This window comes from Balaenoptera physalus (assembly GCF_965194825.1).
Source record: "Balaenoptera physalus genome assembly, chromosome: 20".
NCBI lineage: Eukaryota > Metazoa > Chordata > Mammalia > Artiodactyla > Balaenopteridae > Balaenoptera > Balaenoptera physalus.
Genome location: NC_138901.1, coordinates 50,540,800 through 50,557,837, shown reverse-complemented (window position 1 = coordinate 50,557,837; position 17,038 = coordinate 50,540,800). Strand labels below are relative to the sequence as shown.

Below are 17,038 nucleotides of genomic sequence, written 5' to 3'. Positions count from 1 at the left end.
ACTGAATCTAGAGCTCACTCTCATCAGCTCCCATTTCCTAAATAATGAAGGACCGGCTCGTGGTTGCCTGGCAGCACTATCTCCCTGGCGACGGTGCTGAAGAGCGAGGTGCAGGTCCCCAGCATTAAGAAGGGATGTGCTCAGGAACATGGGGTGACATGAGGCAGATGGCTGGGCCCCCACTGAATGGTGCCATCTCCCTTGTTCACACACAGGAGCCTGAGACGGGGTCGGGGTGGGGGGGGCACGCAAGTCCCCAAGGGGACACTGCCACCAAGGACACCCAGCCAAGAGTCAGGTACCAAACTCTGCAGCCTCAACAGTGCATCAGAGAACAAATGCTTCCTGCGAAAAAGCCTCATTCTACTCCCCGCACCCAGATCACACCTGGGGCAATCGTTAAGAAGCCTATATGTATATGTATAGCTGATTCACTTTGTTATAAAGCAGAAACTAACACACCATTGTGAAGCAATTATACTCCAATAAAGACGTTTTAAAAAAATAATTAATTAATTAAAAAAAAAAAGAAACCTAGAGTACCCAAGGCCCACGGCTCAACGGCATTTCCTTTGATTGCAGGGTCACAGAATCCACACCCAAAGCAGGCTACTTGTGTCAAAAGCATGAGGCCATACAAGGTGCCAGATGGAATGTGGATAGCTCCACACTGAAGGTCACCCCTCCAACCCTGCATCCCCTCGACAGGTAAGTGAATAGCAGCCGTCTTCAAAACTGGCAGAATTTCCAAAGACACAGGCTGCAAACAAAGCCTTTTTCCCTCTGTACATTTGTAAGGCACCGAAAGACGCAGCGGAGGCATATATACTCTTACCCTGACTCAGGATCTGCCCCTGCTCGTACCACAGGACCCACCCTAAGCCAATGAACTCCTGGCACAGGTGAGTAAAGCCCAGCAACCCTAGCAACAGGTCAGAGACCAGCCCCCAGCAACTCAGTTGGATCCTAAGCCCTTCCAGTCCAGTGGCAAATGCTTGGGGTCTCACTCCTCCCACGGCACACAGGGCTAATCCAACACAGCTCTCATGGATACAGCCTCAGAATCCTTCTTAACACAGTGTTCCTGGAAAAAGCCACTAGTAGGCTAAAGATGGGATGTGAAAACAAAGGTAGCTGTCATCCTTGTAGCCCGTCCTGCAGGAGTGTGGATGACCCACTGGCACCAGATGTGGAAGCCCAAGGAACCAGGCACACGTGGGCTTCTGGGGCTGGAATAAGACACCATCTCCAGCAGGGGAGAATAACCACCTCGGGAAACGTTTCTCAGAACAGCTTTGAACCCAAGTCACAAAAGGCCAATCACCCTGACCAAGAAGGTGGAGGAGAAGGACGCCTTCCCCACTGGCACCACCTCCTCACAGCTCCCCGAGCCTTGCCTTGGTGCCCTGGCTGTGCCTGCCTCTCACCTGGATCTGCCCTTTGCCCATGATCTTGTCCACGATCTCGTTGTTGTCCTTGTTGACCTTGGTCTTGTCATAGCACTTCTCGTAGCACAGGATCCTCAGGGACTGAGACCCCTCCAGCTCAATCTCGAACTCCTGGGGAAAGATGGGACAGGGTCCTGAACCTCCAAGGCTGACCTGGCTTCCCAATGGCTTCTCACCCCACCTTTGCAAGGGTGAGAGGGGGTGAGGTGGGCCTGTGAGGACCACGTCATGAGGGCTGGAGCAGCGTCCTCATTCTCTGGAGCTCCAGAGGCCTCCAAATCACTGAGGAAGTGGAGGTTAGGACTTGAGCTGTAACGCCGTGTCTAGATACAAACCCGAGATCAGAGCCAGATGAGCAGGGAGGGGAGGGCAGAGGGGTCAGAGGGACAGAGCTGGCTCAACAGCAGGCTTGGCTGTCCCGGACCAGCCAATAGAACATGAGCACCAGGAGTGGGATGGGCATGGTGGGGAACAAGCCCAGGGGTCCCCATGGGGACACCAGCCCCTCCACTCACCTCGTCCCACTTGGGCTCTGTTGTGTCCCGGAACACCCTGGTTTTGGCTTTGCTGACAAAGTAGCCAAAGGAATCCACCTCCAGGGTACAGTACAGGTCTGCGGGGGGACAGGCAGAGACACACCGAGTGAGGCCCGAGGCTCAGGTACCCGGGAGGGAAAGGGGGATCACTCATCGGTCCCCCCAGCATCCCCATGGGCGGTCTGCAAATCCGCACACTCCCTCCCGGGCTCAGGCCCTGGCAGCCTTCCCCTCCATGGGTGGTGCCAAGGTTGTTTCCCAGGGTAATGGTGTGTGTTGGAGGGTGGCTTTGGGGTACTACAGCCAATCCTCTGCAGTGTGAATCATGAGGCGAGGGGCAGAGGTCAGAGGATGGACATAAGTGCCCCTCCCAGGCCCCAGGAGCTGCCCAGCTGGGCCGTCCTCCATCAGAAGGGCTTTCCTACAGAGGGGAGAGCGGGTACAGCCATCCCTGAGTTGTCTCTAGCTGGGTGTGACAGAGACTAGATGTAACCGGGTATCCGAGCACAACAGGATGTGGGCGCAGGTGAACAGGCGAATAATGCAGAAGGCCTAACGCACCCTGGTCTCCATCGGAGCAGGGACGCGTCTGGGTGGCTGAGAGATGGAGGGGCGTCAAGTGCCCCTTAACTGATTCTGCTATGAGTGAACCCTTTGTCAGGGGCCAGGGGATAGTTCCTGGGATAAAAGGAAGGGCTTTGCAGTCAGACTGTCCGTGTCAAATCCCAGCGCTGCACAAACCACCTACCCTCTGTGCCTTACTGCTCTCACCTGTAAGTCAGGAATGATGACGGTGCCTGCACCCTAGGCCTAACGTAACGAGTTTACTATGACAAGAAGCCATGGCTCAAGATTCACAAGGTTTAACTCCCCGAGTCAGAATGAATGTCTGCGTGGGTCAGGGGGCCGGTGGAAGGAGAAGGTGAGGACTGTCTGGAGGTGAGGGGAGACCCTGTAGCAGCACCTCACCCCATGTCTGAGCACCCTGACCCAGTTTGAGAGGTAAAACCCCTGCTCTGGGGGAGTGGGATGCCCCACCCCAATGGGCCTGCTCCCTGAGGCCCATCCCAGCCAAAAGGACGCAGAGAGACAGTAAGCATGAGACATCTGGGCACCAGGAGATGGGAGGGCCCTGGTCCAGCTCAGTGGGCTGCAGACTTGGGTGTGTGTCACAGCCCCAAGGAGCTGACTGACCAGGAATATTCCTGGGCCACCCCCTCGCCAGGGGATTCTGTGGGTCTGGGGAGGGTCCTGGAAGCTGTCGCATGTACCACCAGCACAGCCTGGAGTGATGAGTGTGGTGGTCCTGCCATACTGAGAGAAGGGCTGCTCTAGAGGCAAAAACGTGGGCTTCAGTGTCAGAAGACATGGATTTGATGCCACCACCTGTGTGCCCTACTGGGCCACCCTGGGAAAGTCCCTGGAGCCTGCTGGGCCTCAGCCTCTTTGTGTGCCAAGTGGGAATGGCATCAGTGACCTCAGAGGGATGCCAGGAGAATCAGAGCAGATAACGCACCTGAAAAGGCTTTGAACGTGTCAAGCACTATCCACTCGCTGGCCACATTTCCATTTTCTCCAGTATCTAGTAAGGGACCGAGGCACACAGTAGGTGTCTGGAAATAAACTACTTTGTTCAGCATTCTGAGCTCCTGTTCATCCAAGGATTAAGGAGATGTGGTTTCTGCTCTCTAAGAACTCATAGCAGGAGGGCAAATTTTAAGTGACAAAACAGTATGACAGGTGCTGCCCTGGGGTGATGGGAACACAGAGAGGGGAGGCAGATTTACTGCAGGAATTCAGGCTTCACAGTGAATGTTTATTAAATGACTGTTTGCGAGCCAATGGCATAACGTCTCCGTGGTGCACTACAGGGAGAGAGGCAAAGGGCAGATCTCACCCGCCAGAGGGGAAAAGAGGGAGTGAGAGGAGTCAGGAGCCCTGGGTTTCTGATCCTACGTGATGTTAAGTCCTTTTATCTCTCTGTGACTCAGTTTTCTCATCTGGCAAATGGGGAGAAACTATTAGCTGTCTAACGGACTCACAAATTCCTACAGGGAGAAAAATTAGATAAAAATGGAACTGTATTTTGTGAAATACTAAGAACTGCACTGATGTAGTAGATGGTGATTTAGAAGGAAAAAGAAGTGTGTGTGGCAGTGTGCTGGCACTACACATACAGGTCATATTTAAGCCTGCTCTTAGGTCCGTATTAACAAGCATGATTGCCTCTTATGGAGAAAAAAGCTGAGGCTCAGAGAGGTTAAGAGACTTGCCCAAGGTCACACAGCTTGTAATCGGCAGATGTGGGATTGGAGCCCCGTATTTCTGATACCTGGGGGTGGGGAAGGGCTTGGGGAAGAGCAGACCTTGGAGACAAAGGGCAGGGATGATCCCCTGCCAAGAGGAGCTGGTTCCTGGCCTTTGGGGGAATGCCTCACATCTCAAAGGAGCTGGCAGGGCCCCAGCCTGGGCAGACAAGAGCAGAGCAGGTGAGTAGTGGGAGGCCCTATGCAATGGGTCCACAGGGACTTTCTGTGAAAGGATGAACAATGGCCCACCCAGCCTCTTCCTGGGGCTGGTGGTCAGGGGTACTTACTGGCTGACTGTTTAAACCCCTTGGCAGAGTGGACGATGACATGGAGGAAGCCATAGAGTCCTGGAGACTCGTCGTCTGCAAGAGAGAAAAGGCCCCAGGGAAGGGGGTGATGAGAGGCCTGCTTCTTCCCCTCCTCACCCCAGGCTGGTTGGATGCAGAAAGGGCGTGAGACAGTCTGTGCCTTGGTCCCACAGCACCACCTGGTGGCCAGATGAAGAAGCTTCCACAGTCCACTGCTTCCTGGAATGTGAGCTGATGCTCCTTTCTCCCTCCACTCAGCCTGGGTGGCCAGTCCACACCTTCCTCCTGGGCCAGGGACTTCGTCCCATTTCCCGTGGGGCACTTTCCCTCCCACATGAATCCTGCCTATCCCCTGGCTGCCCGACTCAGCTTAGCCTTCCAAATTTGAAATTAACCGATATTAAGTAACTCTGTGCCAAGCAAAGAGAAGGTCCAGCTCCGCCTCCTCTTTGGGACATACGGGGCAGATGACCCCCACTGTGGAGGACAACTTGCCTTCAAACCCCTCCCCTGCTCCAGAACCTCCCACAGGCTCCTCAGCTTGAACAATATACTCCCTTGCTTGGCATTCAAGGCCTTCTAAGATCTGATCCCAGGAAACTTTCAGCCGTATTTCTCGTACACTACTCTCATCCACCTACCCTTCCCCTCCACCACCACCCTGCCCCATGAACTGGCTTCCATGAACTGACGACCTCAGGAACATATTAACAACACAATCCCGGTGCACCAGGGCGCCAGGTCTTCTCTCCAGCCAGAGGAGGCCAGGGAGTAGTTGGGGCTGTCTGGAGACTCAGCAGAGAACAGCCCCTATTCAAACTCTCTGTGCACCTGGCAACTGAGTCTTCCCAGCCCAGCGGAGCAGAGGTCAGCCATTTGTAGCCGAGTGTCTGGCTAGGTCTTTGTGCAAGGCCCCAGCAATGCCCTGGGGGCTTGGACCTGCTGATTTGAGTAACCTCGGGTTCCAGATCTTACCGTCTTTATTGCTGGTGACAGGAATGTTGTGTACAGTCCTAAGTTTGAAACAGGATCCCGTGAGCACCTGGAGCTCCACTGAGCTCAGGACAAAGGCCTGGAGATCTGTAGAAGGAGACAAGAGAGAGGGGAATGTCACCACAGGTCCACTAGGACCTACTGCTCTTCCTTGGGGGCTACTGCAGGAAAAAAGCTGAGCTCTAGGGGCAGAGTGGGTCACTGGCAGGGAGGGAGAGTAGACATTCAGCTGGGGATAGCCATGGGTGCTGTCAGAGGGGTAAGAATTGGAGGGTCTAACTAGAGAGGTTCATGAATGTGTGTACGAGACAACAAGAGCAAGAGACAGAGAGCTGGACAACCCTGGGCTTTGGGTCAGTCCTACTGCTAATTCACCGTATGCCTTAAGCAAATCACCTAAATTCTTTGGGTCTCAATTGATCAGTAACATCAATTAAGTGCCACCTGCCCTGGCACTTTACAGAGTGACTGTGAGGGCTAAAGAGGAGACTTTGGACATGAACATGCTTGGAAATGCAAAAGGCCCATTGTTGCCATGGACACCATCAGGGTAGCGTAGTTGGGGCAGGGCTTTACCTTTCTTCTGTAGTTTCTGAATTGCTTCTCTCCACTCTGACCTCTCATAGTCTGAGGACAGTAGGAACAGGTAGCTCTGTAGAAAGGAGAAGAGAATTCAGTAGGATGACCAGAGTCAGGCCAAGGACATTTCTGGATCCTGGGGCCCACAGTGAAGCTCCTTTGTACCCAGGTACCTCTAGGCTTGGAGAAGGGCAGCTGGGAGGAAGGCCTTCCTCCTAAGAAGCCTGGTGACAGGAGTGGCAGTGCCAGTGATGGCCAGCAGAGGGCACTGGCTCCCCACCAGCAGGGAGAGGGAGTCCAGGGCTGGAGCCACAGCAGCCTCCTTGGGAATTGGGGGCCTGATTCCCACGGGTCAGGGCCAGGAGCTATAGAGAGTGGGCAGCCCTGGACCGAGGAAGGGAACTGTCTCTGTTCCATCCCCGCCCTTCTGACCTTTCCATTCCTATTGTGGATCCGAAATGGGATTGTGGGGGAATTGAGCAGCAGCAAGAACTCATTCTCAAACATCTTCTTTTTCAGGCGCTCGATGGCCCGGCTCTGTCCTTTGTTGGCTTTCTGCAGGGGACAGAGGGCACAGACGGTTCTCTTCACACTCAGACTCCACTTCTCACCCAGTAGCTCTATGTACAACATTCCCCTGTGTAGTCATCATTTTTTTTCCCTTTTCTATATTTTATGATGATTTGATGTCTTGGGGGGCCAGCCACAGAGAAAACTGCTCCTCCCAGGACATACTAAATCCTAAGCTAGTAAATGACTCCTCTGTGAGTGTGTCTTTCATGTGTAGACCAATCAATCTTGAATCCACACCTCCAACCATCTCCTTTAACTAACTCACACACAATCCAATATTTCCTCTGCCCTAGATAACCCAGGGCAACTAGACACCACTACTCTAGCCCAGAGCCTGCTGTCTTATTCAAACTAGCCGGTCCTAAGTTGTTTCCTGTGGAAAACACAATCCAGGCTCTGGGCCATGCACTCCCCACGCTCCTTCTGCCTCTTGACCGAACCTGGTGCTTTCCCACATGGCACGCCCCCTTCTCTTGGAAACTATAAGTAATAAAATAAATATAAGTAATAAAAATCTTCCAGTGGCATCAGCATCTCTGAGTTGTCACTCAGTCATCTCCATAAATTAAATCCCGGGTACCACTGAGACACCCTGCTTAAAAACTGCAGACACCTTTCAGCATAAAGACCCCACCTCTGGCCTGGCACACGGGGCCTCCCCTGGCTGGGTTCCAGCTTCCATGTCCAGCCGATGTCCCGCCACACGCCCCCTGCACCCTCCACCCCAGCATCACGCTATTATTATCCCTGTTCTCTAACAAGCTGTTCCCCCTCTCAGTCAGTGTTCCCTTCTCCTCCAGTTTTTCAAGTTTATATTTTATAAAGGATCCCTTTCCTTTTATTAACTGCTATCATGTTTCATGTCTCTGTTCCAACACCATCCTCAAGCTCCACAGTTAGAATGCATCTCTGCAGCATTTTTTTTTACCCACTAGACTGGCAAAATTGTGACAATTGCTCACAGCTGGCGCTGTGACAGTGTGGGGGAACAGTGACTGTGACACAATGCTGGGGAGAACATGATCGGATGCAAACTTTTCAGAAGGAAATCTGGTAATGAAATGCACAAACCCTCTGCCCCAGACATCCCACTTGTAGGGAGTCTACCGGAGGGAAATATGAGTGCAGATTAAAGAACGAGAAACAAGCTAAAGACTCAAATACGTTGTCATGTAGTTGAGCAACACGAGAGGATGCAGCTGTTAAAAAGGATCTGATAGATTAAATTGCAAAACAGCACGTGTAGTCTAATCTCATTAGAAAATACATATATATACACACACGTATAAGCATAGAAGAGTCTAGAAGAATACACCTCAAACTGTTGATAATGGGGGGGGTGATGATCAGTTCTACTCTATACACTTTGATATTGTGAGCATTTCTTGTTATAATAAGCCAGTGTTACACTGGTGATTAGAAAAAAATTGTGTTTAAAAAATATTATTAAAGAATAAATTGCTGCTTCTTTTGTGACTCAGAGAACAACACTGTGCCTCTCCAGTGACTCTTATCATGTTGTGTCACATGCTGTGGTCACACACAGGAATGTCTTCATTCTCCACTGGATAAGGAGGTCTGTGAAGCATCTGGCACACCCCTGCAGCCAGCAGCCGGTAGAGGTGTGTAAGCACAGATTCAGCTAAGCAGAAGGCCATGTCTGCACACCCGGGGAAGGACGGAGGGCACAAAGCCTGCTGCTCCCAGGACCGGGTGAGAAACATGCATGCAGGATGCCCCTGAAGTGGGGGTGCTGGACAGAGCCTGATGGGGAAACAGGCTCCACCGAGGCAGGGTGAGCCTGGCTGTTCAGGAGGAGGACACCTGTGCTTGTCAGGGGACTCCCTCCGGGCAGATGCACCCGCAGTCTGACCCTCAGCCCTAGGACATTCCCCTGAAACAAACATCCCTGGGGTTATTACTATGGTCTTCCTCTCCCCTGTTCAAAGAGAGATATCTGGGTTTAAAGAATCCTCAGAGGCCATTTGGTCATGTATTTCTCAACAATTGTTCCCAAAGCACCTATTTATTACGTGCTAAGTACTAGGGCATAGGACTGAAGAAAATAGCCCCCTCACTAGAGCTGAAATTCTAGTGGGGAAAAGAGAAAGCAGAGCGTGCAATTTTAATTCAGTACCAACAAAGCCAAGCAAAGAGGTAAACGTCTGGAACCAGGAAGCCGGGCACCCAACCCAGACTGTAGCAGGGAGACATCAGGGAAGGGTCATCAGGTGAGGTTAGGCCTAAGGCCGAGCCTGGATGGGTGAAGAGGAGAGACCAGGCCAACCAACCAAGCCCCTCCACGCTCTTCCTTCCATTCGTGCGGAAGGCTCTGCCTGGAAGGTGCTTTCCTCTAGCCACTGTTTTCAAATACATGAATTAAAGGCTATCCATTGTCCTCTAAAGAGCACTTTGGCTACATCCCATGGGTTTTGACATGGAGTGCTCTCATTTTCATGCAGGTCTAAACAGTTTGCAGTTTCCATTTTGATTTCCTCTTTATCTTGAAAGTTTAACTTCCCAGGCATATATTTAACTATATTCTAGTTGTTAATTTCTAATTTTACTGCACTGTAGTTTGTGAACATGACCAGTACACTATCATTTTATCTTTTCAATTTGAGATTTCCTATGCAGCCTAATACATGATAAATGTCTGTGAATGTCCCATGTGTGTTTGACAGAATCTCAGTTCTCTGTCAGGACACAAGCTTCTGTGCATTTTTAGATCATGTGATATTCAAGGCCCCCTCTGTTATTTATTTGCCGACTTGATCTGTCCATTTCTGAGGGGCCTCCCAAGTCCTTTCTCTTGCATACATCTTGCTTTTCCTTAAGAAGGACTTTTTCTTCTCTTGCTTTCCTATTCTGCAGTGTTTGGCATACACTGTTCCCCAGGAAACGTCCCATAATTAACCCCACTGAATTCTGAGCACTGACTCCTTGGCCCGCCCTCCATATGCTCAGTGCTAATCTGTCATGGTTAGAGTCTTTCCCTGGGCACATAAATGTATCTTGAAGACTATAAAGAAAGGCCTCCCACTCTTACATCCTGCCTCACTTGTCAGACTCCCAAACCTTACCACTTCCCCTCCCTCCACCTCCCTGGCACACCCAGTTCAAAGGGCCCCAATAAAAATGGCCAACTTCCCTGCCCCAGCTGATGCCAGGCTCTGCTTACCTCCTTCTGGATTTCACTCTTAAGGGCAGAGATCTTCATTTTCATGTCCTCCAGCTCGTGGTCTGGGAAGGGGTGCACCTGGGGACTGGCCTCAGACTCCTCAGGGGATGGAAACACTAGGTCAGCCAGGGGGATGTACCATTTGCAGTCATATTGCTGGTGCTTCCTGCAAACAAGTCAGAGGGAGATGTGAGCCAGAGAGGAATTTGGATCTTCAGGCCTGAACTGCTGGAACCAAACACCACTTGAAAGGGATTTACTAAGAACTCATCACAGGCAAGAACGATTCCCCTCCTTGAGGAGCCTAATCAGGAAACACTCGTGGAATAATGACAGTTGGGTTCTAGGGTCAGGCAGCAGTAAGGGCTCTGGACCTTGGGCCTGCCATTCTTCTGGCCCAGAACAACTGATGTTCCTAAACAGCCCAAACCTCTAGGGTATGAGCAAGAGTGGTCTCATGCTTTCCTGTTCCCCATCCCACACTCTTCCTTCCCTTCTAGCCTATCTATACTTAGCTTATATTCATTATCTTCTAGGCTAGAGATAGAATACAGATGCTATTTTGAATGCCAACTTTTATCAATAGAGGTCACATGGGATACTGAGTTGAGGATTATAAAGCCACATCCAAGGGACTTCCCTGGTGGCGCAGTGGTTAAGAATCCGCCTGCCAATGCAGGGGACACGGGTTCGAGCCCTGGTCTGGGAAGATCCCACATGCCGTGGAGCAACTAAGCCCGTGTGCCACAACTACTGAGCCTGCGCTCTAGAGCCCGCGAGCCACAACTACTGAAGCCCGTGTGCCTAGAGCCCGTGCTCCGCAACAAGAGAAGCCACCGCAATGAGAAGCCCGTGCACCACAACAAAGAGTAGCCCCCACTCGCCGCAACTAGAGAAAGCCCGCACACAGCAATGAAGACCCAACGCAGCCAAAAATAAATAAATTTATTTTTTAAAAAAAGTAGTAAAAGAGAAGTAATCTCTGAGAATGTACCTTAAAAAAAAAATAAAAAAGAAGCCACATCCAAGTCTAATGAGAAATGGTGCCATGGTCCACTAGTTATGTCTGCCTTGGGCAAAGAACTTAAGGCAGAGGTACGTATACTTATGACTGTCACCTCCGCTTTAGAATCATCTCAAATGTCATCTAGTTCCAGGGAGTCATCCCCTCTATTGAAACTCATAATAACCTCTCCTTCTCTCACTTCGCCCAGGACTTTGGTTTGCACCTCCCTGCAACACTGAGCGTATGGCTTGTCTCCCCTGGCATACCGTAGATGATAAGGAAATACACGTGGAAGAATGTGGGAGTGAATACTGAATAAGCTTGTCTGCTCATGACACAGAGACACCCATATCACTGGGTATAGTGATGGAGCTGGAAAGAAGCTTTCAAGTCAGATTAAGGTTCAGATCCCATCTCCTCCACTTCAGTTGTGTGACCTTGGGCAACTTATTTAACTTTATTCTAAGACTTTTCTCTCATCTGTGAGATGGGGATAATAATACCTACTTTGTGGAGTCACTGGGCAGATTAGAAATAATATATTCAAAGCATTTGTCGTGGCACCTGGCATGGCATAACCACTCAATAAATGATAGCAGCAGATTTAATGAATATTCACTGAATTGCAGTTAGCAAAAATTTAGAGATGTCTAATAAAAGGAGAATGCTTAAGTAAATTATGGCATATCTACTTGTAACATCACGCAGGAAAGTAAAATGATGATTATGAAGATTAGGCAGCAACAGGGAAAATGCTTATGACGTGAAATGGAAAAAGCAGAGCCCCAAATTGGGTATTCACTCTGATTACAAGTATACGAAAAAACATAAGAACATTTTAAAAAACTGGAAGGAAATACAGCAGCAGGAGACTGATGCTTATGTTCAGGTGGGTGATGGGTTTTTTTTTTTTTTTCTGTAATCTGGTTGCATTATCTTTACAAGTAAAACCATGATTTATTTTTAGAAAAAGGCTATGAAGTAAAATAAAATTAATTAATATGTTTTTAAAAAGGGGAAAAAATGCAGACTGCCCCAGGTTGCTGAGGGGCTCCACAGTGGGCAGAGTCTAGTCGCTCTCCCGCCCCCCATCTGCACACTCACCCCGCCGATGTCTTCTTTAGCTTGGCGCACAGTAGGACGTCTGTGAAGAGGAAGACATGCCGCAGCTTCCGGGAGCCCTCCGACACTTCCACCAGGAAGCCGTCCTTCACCAGCTGCCGCGTCTGAGGGAGATGGTACACCCACCCCCGCCTGGGAGTCAGCCCAGGGCCCAGCCTGCACCCATCCAGCTGTGGGGGTGAGGGTGGGGCTCCAGGGAGGGACCGTAGTGTCTGGTGGTTAAGAGCACTGGCTTTGGGGTCAGGGACGTGGGCTTAAATCCAGACTCTGCCACTTCCTGGCTGTGATCTTGAGGGCAATTTCCCTGATTTCTCTAAGCCTCAGTCTTAGCAACTGTAAATGGGGACAATGATATTTGCCCCACAAGGTAGGAGTCATGGTGTATGTAGAACAGTTAGCACAGTGCCTGGCATGTAAGATGTGATCAACAAGTGGTAGCTTTCCACTTCCCTGCAGCTCTCAACAGCTCACACCTGGATGGACCCACCCTGGGTCATGAACACTCCCTCCCACCCCCACCATAAAACCCCCCTAACCCTGCCTAAGATGTTGATCTAGTTTCAGCTAAACCTCGACCTGCAGAACCACTCAGGCCCGTTTATACGGTCTCTGACCCTGGACTTCCCTCTGTGGGGCCATCACAGTGTCCTGGGGAACCTGCAGCCATCTCTAACCTGGGCTCTGGCTGGTCCAGAGCATTTTGCTCCACGCATAACTTCCAGAGCCTCCTCCCTGCCACCCTCAGAGCCAGCAGGCTGCTGTGGGGCTGTCACTATCTGTCCCAGCCTTCCCCGTATTGTGTGCCGTGTGACCTATATACGTTGCAATATGTAGGTGAGCACGTAGAAAGTATACAATTCAAATGATCTGAAACTGGTCATGTTCTAGGGCCTCTGGAGCTCTTTCAGACATCCGCAGAGTCCAACAAACTGGTGACATTCCAGGGTTTGCAAACCAGGGCTGGGAGCTGCACCAGGGACAGCTCTCTGTACCCTATTAGTCACTCTCCAGAATGTGTCCCTCATTACTTCCCTCCCCAGGAGACACTGGAGGCTCGTAAATGTCACAAAAGGAGCATAAACCCAGCCAGCCTTCACTCCTAAACGCCACTTAATTACCTCTCTTGGACAGGAAACCCCGTATGCGGGCCAGGCTGCTGACCCATGCAGGTAACTGTCCCTTTGATTGTTCACATTGCTTCCCCTCACTGAGGTGTCCCCACCCTTCCACCAAAAAGGGCCCCCAGGGAACTGGAGCTGCTAGCCACACCTAGGCGCCCACCTGGGACAGTCCAGCCACCTGGCAGCCTCAGTCATCTCTCCCTGACTCCACAAGCTCCCTCAGCCTGAGCCATTATCTTCCAGGAGACTCTGAGGACATCATACTGCCCAGAGGGGGGGTGTCTGCATTCAAGAACGAGATAGCCAGAGCCCTGGTCTGGGGGTCAGCGCATGAGGCTTGCAGACAGATAACCCCAGCTAAAGAATCCAGTTCCGACACTTTTAGCCGAGAGACCTCATGCAGGAGACCTGGAGAGACTCTTCGGGGCCCTGTTTCCTCTTCTGCTCCTGTGGACTATTACGAAGATTAATGAGACGCTGGACTTTAAGCTGTCAGTCCAGGACCTGAAGGCCTCTCCTTGGCTGGGAATGAGAGATCAGGGTTGGAGAGGCACAGAGCATCGGGCAGTGGTACCCGAGCGGGCAGGAGAGCAGGGACGGGCAATCTGGGTGCCAGGCTATGCTGGGTCCTGAGCTCACCTCCCCCTTGGGGGTTGTGACTGCAGTCCGGCGGGGGTCAATGTCCTCATTGATGCTGGACAGGAAATTCTGGGAGATGCGGAGGGCATCCTGTAGCAGCGGGTAGTCTGGGTGGTCCACAGGTGTGTGCTTCAGCAGGTCCTGGGAAGGATGGGGTGGTGAGTTGCGGGGAGCTGTTCTGGGGCTCAGTGAGAAGACAGTGGGGAGAACTCTATCCTCGCTAAAAGAATTCCGAGGGAGACACTAGGGACCCACACTCTAACCTGGTCATGCCTGCAAAATCTGAAATAAAAATTAGGGTCAGAGCAGCAGGGGTGAGGGCAGTGGTGCCCCTTTATTCCTGCTGCGGCCATTACTCTTCCCCCGGGGCAGCACAGGCCAGGTGGAGTCTCATGTCACCAAGCAGCTGGGAGAGACACCCCCCTACTCACCCCACAGCTGCTCCAAGGACACTGGAGACCATCAGTCAAGGGATCGGGAGGCAGGAAGTGCCTGCCTCCTAGGGAGCATTTGGCCAAAAATCAAGCTTAGTAGCCAAGCTATTTTTAGGCCCTGGACACATCAGCATGGTCACCACAGGCCAGGCAGGTGCAGTCAGGGCCCAGCGACCCTCTGCCCAGCTCCCCAGATGGGCTGTTCTCAGCGACTCCAGTGCCCGCCCACCCTGAGTCCAGTCTCCCATCCAACTCGTAAGCGCTCTCAGGCCATGCGGGGACACACTCACATGTAGGACAAGGGTGCTCCTGGTCACTCGGTCAATGGGCTTGTAGAGCAGAGCTGTTGGGGGCAGGGGCAGAGGAGACAGGGCAGATGAGACACAGGGAGCAGCCTGAGACCTTAGGGGGCCCGCCTCCCTCCCTTGCATGGACACCCGCTTACAGGAGGCCAAAGTGGGTTCCATGGTAACCCACACCTCCATTTTCACCCCAGGCAGGCCAGACCACACCAAAAGGGGGACACACAGCTCTGGTGGCCCAGGCCCCCTCCCACCTGCCTCCTCATCTCATCTCCCACCAGACGTGATTTCTTCGAGGGCTGTGCGTCCCCCAGGCCCGTCCTGGCCTGACCAGGCTCAAAGCAGACACAGATACTCCTCTGTACCCTCCACGATGAATCACACAGCCTTACCCCCCAGAGCTCCAGGGCTCTGGGGGTCACACCCGGGACCCCAGAATGCAGGAAGGAGACACTGTTTTTCCAGGGAGGGCGGTGTCCCCGTGCCCCATCATTCTCATATCCCTCTGGTCCAAGGCCTGGCACCGCCAGCTGGGAACAGCATGCTTCATTCTGACCCACACGGTTGACCTCATCTCCATGAGGAAGACCCCTCTCCATGCCCTCAACCCCCTCCTGGCTGAGGGCCAAGGAGGCATGCCCAACCTCCACAGAAAGGCTCTGCTCTCAAGCTAGTGGCAGCTGGGGGGCAAAGATTTCCTAAAGGAATTCAGGTGGGGCTTCGAGTATGAGAGCCCCTGAAGAGGCTGGGAAAAATGCAAGCTCACCAGGGCCCCCACTGGCCACACCCCTTGGTGACCAGGACACCAAATGAGGATTGCTGGGATTCAGCAGGGACAGGAGGAGGCGGCAGCTGGCCCACTGACACTTCCAGACAAAGCTCCTGCAAGCAGCTGTGCCCTGCCCCTCCCAGCCTGGGTGGTTCAGCTCCGGCCCCGCACCTGGACACCTCTGTCCATGGGGTCATGACCTTTGTCCTCCTGCCGTGGGAGCAGTAAGAGGCAGGATGCTGGGCTGGGGAGGAGGACCCTAGAGTGGGTGTCCCATGGGACCAGGCTGTGACAGGTCCCAGAGCTGACATTCATGTCCCAGCCAGCCCCCAAACCAGAGAGTTCCCCAAAGCCCTAGATATAAATACCCTGTGCATTGCTCAATGGACACTTTGGGGAATAATCTGCTGGCTACGGAGAAGATGCAGTCTCAGTGGTGTGCCCCGAGCCTCATCTGCTGGCTTTGCCTGGCTGCCCATTAGAATCACTAGGGAACTCTTAAAAGATTCAGATGCCTGTTTCCCCCTCTCCCATCAACTAAACAGCAGGCTCTGATGGGCAGAACCCAGGCATCACCATTTTAAAAAATCTCCTGTGCTGATTCTGATATGTCATAATGGTTGAAAACCACCGCTTTATGCAAACACATCTCCCATGATTTATTTGCAGCCCTTTCTTAATTTAGCAATGTCTAAAGCCCCTCCCCATGGGCTACGGGAGCTAGAATGGACAGGACCAGGCTTGGGGTATCTCGGGACAGTGAGGGTACAGCCCAGTTACCAGCCCAGGAGGGGGCCAGTTCTGAGGCTGTCTAGGGTACCCACCTGTGGCTCAGCCCATCTGCAAGGGGAAAAAAAATCACTCCCTGAGAACCCCGGAGCCCCAGAGAAAGTGCAAGCTCAGCAGACACCTGCCAGGGTGGGCCCTCGAGCTCCCGCCCAGGGAAAGCTGATACTACAGTGTCAGCTCCCTCTGCCCCTCTGTCAGGTCCCAGGAGGAAGAGGTTTCTGACTAAGCTCAGAGGTCTGCACAAATGGTGGATTGGGTTTCAGACGGGTTATTAATATGCCTATAGTCACCTCAAGAGTCCACTTGATTGTGGCCATGGAATGAGTCCTAATGCATCAGCCCCAGGTGGGAGGAAGGGTGGGGAGAGGCAAGTGCAGCGAGAGGGCCCTGGGGCCACCGTCAGATATGGAAGGAGCCAGCGCAGCCCTGATGTTCGTGTTCTCCACGGCACCTGTGCACCTGCTTCCCCTGAGAATGCAGGGTGAAGAGCCCACCTTTCCCCCCTCACCTGCTCCACGGCTCCAGCAGGCTGGCCTGCTTCCTGCCTCTGCTTCACCCACTCTCGCCCCTCCTCACCATGGGGTTCCTGTTTCTGGGACAGACACCATTCACCAAGTTGCAATGCCTGTCTCTCCCCCTCCTCCAGAAAGCCTTCCCCAACCAGGATTTTCACAAGCAACACTCACAGCGCCTAAAAGTCAAACCATGACATGTGCAAGCTGGCCTCTCTCTAGTTTGCTGAGTACTTACTCTGTGTCCAATGGCACTGTTTTACATGCGTTATTTCCTTTAATTAAAAAGGGAAGCAATTATCACTAGCCCCATTTTACAGATGCAGAAACTTCTCGAAAGCACAGAGAAATTATGTAACTTGCTCACAATCACAAAGCCGTAAGGGACAGCTGGGTTTTGAATCTACCCATGGTCTA

The 17,038-nt window shown here is 52.2% G+C and overlaps 1 protein-coding gene across 3 annotated transcripts in view; it reads right to left on the bottom strand.

The window, feature by feature from the left end:
* Positions 1-17,038, bottom strand: part of ABR (ABR activator of RhoGEF and GTPase) — a 178,573-nt gene that overhangs the window by 37,288 nt on the left and 124,247 nt on the right. For all 3 annotated transcript variants that reach the window (XM_082443417.1, XM_082443418.1, XM_082443419.1), the window contains 10 exons: positions 14,540-14,592; positions 13,816-13,956; positions 12,038-12,159; positions 9,928-10,093; positions 6,606-6,728; positions 6,171-6,246; positions 5,577-5,681; positions 4,581-4,655; positions 1,964-2,061; positions 1,428-1,559 (listed from right to left, as the gene is read on the bottom strand). In XM_082443417.1, coding sequence (XP_082299543.1) covers positions 1,428-1,559; positions 1,964-2,061; positions 4,581-4,655; positions 5,577-5,681; positions 6,171-6,246; positions 6,606-6,728; positions 9,928-10,093; positions 12,038-12,159; positions 13,816-13,956; positions 14,540-14,592 — 1,091 coding nt within the window. The remainder of the gene's footprint in view (positions 1-1,427; positions 1,560-1,963; positions 2,062-4,580; positions 4,656-5,576; positions 5,682-6,170; positions 6,247-6,605; positions 6,729-9,927; positions 10,094-12,037; positions 12,160-13,815; positions 13,957-14,539; positions 14,593-17,038) is intronic.